The sequence below is a fragment of the Tenebrio molitor genome, chromosome 4, assembly GCF_963966145.1.
Source record: "Tenebrio molitor chromosome 4, icTenMoli1.1, whole genome shotgun sequence".
NCBI lineage: Eukaryota > Metazoa > Arthropoda > Insecta > Coleoptera > Tenebrionidae > Tenebrio > Tenebrio molitor.
Window position 1 is genome coordinate 21,532,746 of NC_091049.1, and position 6,767 is coordinate 21,539,512.

The 6,767-nt window shown below is 31.8% G+C and overlaps 1 protein-coding gene and 1 long non-coding RNA gene across 2 annotated transcripts; one reads left to right on the forward strand and one right to left on the reverse strand.

The window, feature by feature from the left end:
• Window positions 1–317: 317 nt before the first annotated feature.
• On the reverse strand, window positions 318–1,548 carry LOC138129876 (phospholipid scramblase 2-like). The gene is made up of 5 exons (XM_069046189.1): window positions 1,431–1,548; window positions 1,252–1,356; window positions 988–1,205; window positions 610–936; window positions 318–553 (listed from the first exon to the last, which is right to left on the reverse strand). Exons 1-5 carry the CDS (start codon window positions 1,510–1,512, stop codon window positions 524–526), a joined length of 762 nt encoding a protein of 253 aa, XP_068902290.1. The 5' UTR covers window positions 1,513–1,548; the 3' UTR covers window positions 318–523.
• LOC138129877 (uncharacterized) lies at window positions 1,253–5,646 on the forward strand. Its single transcript, XR_011159415.1, has 3 exons — window positions 1,253–1,390; window positions 1,447–1,558; window positions 5,357–5,646. It is a non-coding gene; the product is annotated as an uncharacterized lncRNA (long non-coding RNA).
• Window positions 5,647–6,767: the final 1,121 nt, after the last annotated feature.

Genomic DNA, 6,767 nt, shown 5'->3' on the forward strand with positions numbered 1-6,767 from the left:
CGCCCCTCTCACGTAGGTGTTTTTCGGCGGAAACCAGACACTACCACAGAGCGTGCGTGGTTCTAGAACGTTCGAGAATGTTCTCGGTGATTTAAATCGCGGGAGATTTAAATCGTAACAATACTTTCTTTCTTACTTGTTCTTGCAGGTATCGTGATTTATATTGATCACTATATTCTCTCCTTTTTTCTAGAATTTATAGAAATAATTGTAGAGGCAGCAGAGCTGCCACAGATGGTGTGCACCAGTGTATACGAGGAGATGCAGTCACTTATGTGACTTCATACTTGAAGGTAAAATGTCTTTATTTAGTGTCGTTATAACTGATGGAAATGCTGTAGCATTTGTGCTTTTATTTTCTAATACAAAATTTGTTTTCAGAGATTGCAGTTATAAAAAATTAAATGGCATGTAAAAATACAAATATCCTTTGTTAATTACAAAGCCTTCTAAAATATGAACATTGATATACTTATTTGTAACAATCGCCCATTTTGCTAGAACAAATATTGAGGCTGTGAATTTATCCGTCACTCTCAAAGTACATCATATCCTACAAAACAATCAGTTTTGGTTTATTGCAAAAAATATAGATGTCGAGAGACTTACAACTAGGAAACAAGCTCCCAACATGACCGCCTTCATTTTAACATCCAGATCCATAGGAAAAGTGATCCCGAAATTATCAGCATCAGTGAACATCTCTTGAGCCAGTCCAGTCCACTGTTTCGTAATTCGACCCACCTTTGTGGCACCATCCGCCGACAACACCTCAAAATTAACATCTCGGTAACATCCCATGGTACAAAACGGGCCTTTTATGCGCAACACCACTTCACCGTTTGCGTTCTTAATGGAGAACATCGGAAAGCAAAGACTCCAGTCTTGTTCTACCGTCCCCACGAGAGTTCCAGGAGGTGACGACACTTCCATCGTCTGAAATTATCCAAATTTACTCAAAAAGAAAACAAACTGAATGATTCGCACTTGTAGACAACAAGGGAAGCAGCAATTGTCGCATGCCAAGGGCCGGTACAGATGGATCACTTCGTTCTTGAAGTTGTCGAATATTTTCATCCCTAGAGGGCGGATAGAGCCGCAACAGTTTCTCGTCCAACAGTCTGTATCTTCCTCGGCGTAGTAGACTTGTTGGCCTAAACTATTCTTTATGTTGTATTTATTCTTCGTTTCGATTCCGGTGAACGCTAAAAATGGGTGTAAGAAATTGGAAGTCAACGTTAAATAGAATACCTTCGAGTAATTCCACTTTTTGATGAACCAGCAGTTGATTGATCTGTGTAAGGTACTCCAAGCCTGGAGGACAATTTACTGCTAATTGAGGGGGATTCATCCATTCTGTTAACAACAAAGCACACATTTTGCTTAATAGGTTTGATATTTATAAATATTTTCAAGGGAAAAAAATTCACCTGGGGCATTTTGAAGTGCACGCATCGGCTGATTTATGACGGGCTGAAGACACCTTTCTTCGGCAGTATTCATAGAAGCCATTTTGAATTACTGCACTACTCTGATAATAATCGCAAGCTGTAAAAATGTATTCTTGTAATGTTTCATTAAAGGACTGTATTATAGGTATCATTAATTCCTATCCCACCTCCACCCGGCGGCACGGCAATTTTGCCGGAGTACATACACTATTACGGATAATACTATCAAGTAATAGTGCAGTGCTTATCAACATAATTACCGGCGTCTCGCCTCCACATTTTGACTTTTTTGTGTTTTATGTTCTGTGTCAATGTTAAGGAATTTCCTCACGATGTGACATGAGTATAATAATATACCTTTTTGAATTTCAACCACCAATGTGTTCTCTAAGTCCAAAATTTTTAAATTTTTAAAAAGAGATTGGGGTACTATTCCTGTTGCTGAAATTATAAATGGTAAAATCGAAATTTTTTCTAAACACCAAAGATTTCTCATAGCAACGGAGAGTTCTAAATATTTATTAATTTTTGTATTATATGTCTGTGTTATATTGTGTGAATTTGGAACAGCTATATCTAAAAGATATGCTTGCTTTTGTTGTTTATTTAAAATAATAATGTCTGGTCTGTTATGCTGAATGTGAATGTCAGTTAAAACTGTCCGATCAAAATATAATTTGTAATTGTCATTTTCTAAACAACTTTCTGGTTTATAAATGTGATGTGGTTGTGTATCCTTTAATAAATTGAATTTAACTGCTAAATTCATGTGTATAATTTTTGCGAATATATCATGACGTTTTTTATATTCGCTTTGAGCCAAAACGGTGCAAGAAGAAATGATATGTTCAATGGTTTCCCCTTCAGTTCCGCAAATCCTACATTTATCAATGATCGATTGTAAACCGCATATGTGTTTTTTATAATTTCTTGTATTTATAACACGATCTTGTATTGCAAATATAAAACCCTCAGTCTCAGGATGAATATTTGATTTTTTAAGCCATGCATGAGAAGCTTGAATATTAATTTCTGGCTGTTCTAGCTCTTTAAAATATCTCCCATGTAAAGACTTTTGTTTTATATTTGCTATAGTGTCAGGTATATTTGGCTCAACAATATCTGAAATTATATTATCACTTAAATTTAAAGGTGTGTAGCCTTTATCCGCTGAAACCAAAGCATTAAAAAAAGTGTTATCACGAGCTCTATTAAGAAAATAATTTTTTAGTGAAGCAATTTGATTATGTTGTAGAATTTCTAGATTTGAAAAACCCGTGCCACCATTTTCGCGTGGTAAATTAAATCTTTCAATAGCAGATTTGGGGTGATGTTTACAAAATTTTGTAAAGAGAACTCTAGTTTGAATATTTATATTCTGTAAATTAGTTTTGGACCATTTTATAATACCAAAAGAATAGGTCAACAATGGAACAGCATATGTATTAACTGCTTTAATTAAATTATTACCGTTTAATTTTGATTTTAAAATAGATTTAATTCTTAAATAAAATTGTTTTTCTAAATTTTCTTTTATAATTGAATGTTGAATATGATTTGATTGATTAATACCTAAATATTTATAAAATTCTCCTTTATTTAAATTTTTAATGATTTCTCCTTCTTTAGTTATATATTCTAAATTTTCGTAATGACCGCGACATATTGATTGCGTTTTACACTTATCAATACCAAAACTCATGCTAATATCATTTGAGAAATTTTCAGTTATTGTTAATAAAGATAAAATGTGATTCTTTTTAGATGCATAAAGTTTTATGTCATCCATATAAAGAAGGTGATTTAATTTTGATAGTGTGGTATTATTATGTCTAATATTAAAACCGTATCCAGTGCTATTTAATAGATTTGTCAAAGGATTAATGGCTAGACAAAACCATAAAGGACTTAAAGAATCTCCTTGATAAATTCCCCGTTTAATTTGAATAGGCTCGGATTTTAATTTAGTATTGTTTATTGATAAATTTAAAGTAGTTCTCCAAAATGTCATTACATGTGATAAAAAGTTAATCAAATCCAAATTAATTTTATAAATTTTAAGAATTTTAATTAACCATGAATGTGGTACTGAATCATAGGCTTTTTTGTAGTCTATGAATGCGGTATAAATATTTCTATTATTTTTTCTAGCTTGTTCCATTATTACCGTATCTATTATAAGTTGTTCTTTGCAACCAAAACACTCCTTAACACAACCTTTTTGTTCTTCATTAAGTATATTTAATTTTTGACAATGGTCGTAAATTATTACTTTAATGCAAGATGTCATAATTTTATAAATTGTAGGCAGACATGTGATTGGCCTATATTTTGATGGATTTTTAGTATCGGAATCTTTTGGTTTCAGATATGTTATACCATGGGCCAAAAACTCTGGAAATGTGTTAGGTTCCCTAATAAATCCGTTAAAGTGATCAAGTAAGCATTTATGAATACAAGTAAATTTTTTTAACCAAAAGTTATGAATTTGGTCACCTCCAGGGGATTTCCAATTATGTGAACTATTAATATTTTTAACTAAAATTTCAAGGCTAATTTGAATATGATGTGGATTATTACTATCTGGTATCTCATTTTCTAAATTAGGAATCCATTCTGCCTGATTATTAAATTGAACTTCATTTGACCATATGTTTGACCAGAATTCTTTAATTTCATTTATATTTGGTATACCATTATTATTTTGAGTTTTATTATCTGCTAAATTTTTGTAAAACAACTTCTCATTATTTCTAAATAGTTTGTTTTCAAATTTCCGTTGTTTATTATTTTTATATCTTTTTAATCGTTTAGAATAAATATTCAATTTTTGTAATAAAGTGTCTTTAATTTCTATTAATGTTTCATTATATTCGTTATATTTTAAACAATGTATTCTGTTTTTATTTAAAATCGACTGAATACAGTTATTTAGATGATTAGAATTTATACCCTTTAAATATTGAGTTATTCTACCTAAATCTCGTCTGATATTGTTAATGCGTTTATTTAGTCTTCGTTCCCATTTTGGTAATTCTTTAGCTTTTATATTATTTGTCTGGTCAATTTCTTTTGAACCATTTAATCTGATCATTGTTAAAGCTCCACTATATATAATACTGTGTAATTTTTTAAAACTTGTCGTGTTATTTACAAATTTAGGTAAAATGAATTGATTTAAAATTTCAATCATTGCAAAGAATTTTTTGGAGCTTTGTTGTTTAGGTAATAGTGGTCTATTAAATGGTTCTATATGTTCAAATTCGTTCAGAGTTCTATTAAATTCATCTTCAATTTGTTCTTTAAAATTTTGATGGTAGTAAAAATTTTGATTAATAACATGTATATCATTATAACTCAAGTCTAAATTATTTATGTCGTTTTGTATCGTGTTGTTTGGTGTTGAATTATTTTGACAACAGAAAGAGTCATTATGATTCGGTAAACTTTGCGGTTCAACAGAATTTTCAAGTAAATTATTAGAAACTTCATTATTGTCAGAATAATTAATTGACAATTCTAACTTTACATCATTTTTGATCTTTTCTAAAATTGCCGAAGGGATATAGTTTTTCTTCATAATGGCTCTCCTCTGGTCAGCTAAATTTTGAATGGTAACAGGAAACTGGGGGTACTTACTTTGGAACGCTTTAAATAAATCAAGCCTGTAAGTACTCACAACATCCTGTAGTTTCGTGATCCGAAAATATTCCCGTATAATGAAAATATTCATTTCCATAGTCCATTTTTTGCGTTTTCTAACTTCTATAGCACCATTGGATTGCAGTGAAGCACTTGCAACAACATTTGGCGCGTTTTTATTAGAGAGCGAATTTATTGACATTTAGACAGTTGTCACGGCACTCTATTATTAAACAAACATTCTAACGTCAGTTTTATTCCAGAGTGTTCTGCCATATTGTGTGGGGTCATACGAAAAAAAAATGTTCACTCAGGTTAGAATGTTATTAATTTACCAACTAGTGGAAGAAACAAAGGGGATCTGTAGTTGAAGTAAAACCAAAAACAAGATAAAATGAAATAATGTAAGGAGGATTTCAAAATGGAATTAAAACGATTGAGCACACTACACTTGGATTTTATTTAACAAATAATCGTGTATGGCGGCGTTTAGTCCCACAAAACCGTATAAATAAATAAATGAGTTTAATAAAGTCTTTTGGTGGACGTTTTAGTCAATGGAATTTGACTCACAGCCCGTGAATTATGACTCATGCATTAATGACTAAGCTGGGCAAATACCGAAATTTCTGGCGCCAACAGCTTTACAAGAGTTTGAGACGGGAACTATGTGATCCGGTTTAAATTTGGATTGTTTCCCCAATTAAATTAAACCCGACGCGATAGCCCTGCAATCACTCAGCCTAGTCCACATAATTCGCGATAAAGAATTTAATTCGAGTTTCTAAAGAGTCCCGTTATCACCAAATTCTCAAAGAATTAATTTATCTTGACTTTAGCACGATAAAGAACTAATGCTGTTTGGCTAATTAGATCGCGACTACAATTATTTAAGTAAGTACAAGAATTAGAAAAATAATTTACCTTTTAAATGTAGAGCACGTGGTCACAAAATGGCTGCAGGAGGTACCGAACGTACCTCGGGGCCCCTTTGGAGCACAAACCTCGAGTAAATCGTTTCGTCGTTCCCCGTCCCGCATTCGGTTTTATCATTTCTGGCGCACCCCACTTTCGCAACCCCTACTTGACCAAAGTGACCAATCAGGTCGGTTCTACTTTACTTGTTACTTTAGCCAATCGCCACATTTTTTCGATATTTCTAGAACTTTCGATTTAATCGTTTCCGTTTTCCACTATAATTTTAAATTTTGTTAGGACCAAACCGAATGTACAGTCATGTTCAGATAAATCTGGGACAATTTCACTTTTCGTGGGTAATGTGGGCTGAATATTGAACAATATTTCCATGGATTTTTTGCTACTAGAACAAATTGCAGATTTCATTTACATATTTGTCAAAGTTGACAAGTGATTATATAGTTTTTAAAGCAATTTTACCGCAAAATGCCTAATGAGTAATGATTAGAAGTATAGTAATAAAAATAAAATTTTAGCCAAAATATTTTTTTAAATAAAATGTTAATTAATTAACTGCTTGAAATTACATTTAAAACCAAAAAAAGAAGATGTTCTAGATTTATATGAACAAGTGAAATTGAGAGTTACGTTATAACAGATTTATTTGAACATGACTGTACATAATTTGTTGTTGAATAACAGCTCTGAAAAAGGACACTAAATTACTGACTCTATACAATAATAAACATTAGCATC

Bases quoted from the DNA above. Each gene is read 5' to 3' on its own strand.
- LOC138129876 (XM_069046189.1), bottom strand. From the start codon at position 1,512: ATGGCTTCTATGAATACTGCCGAAGAAAGGTGTCTTCAGCCCGTCATA. The intron at 1,357-1,430 runs GTGAATTTTTTT...TGTTGTTAACAG, and splicing joins TGCACTTCAAAATGCCCCAG to AATGGATGAATCCCCCTCAA. The intron at 937-987 runs GTGCGAATCATT...GGATAATTTCAG, and splicing joins GCTTCCCTTGTTGTCTACAA to ACGATGGAAGTGTCGTCACC.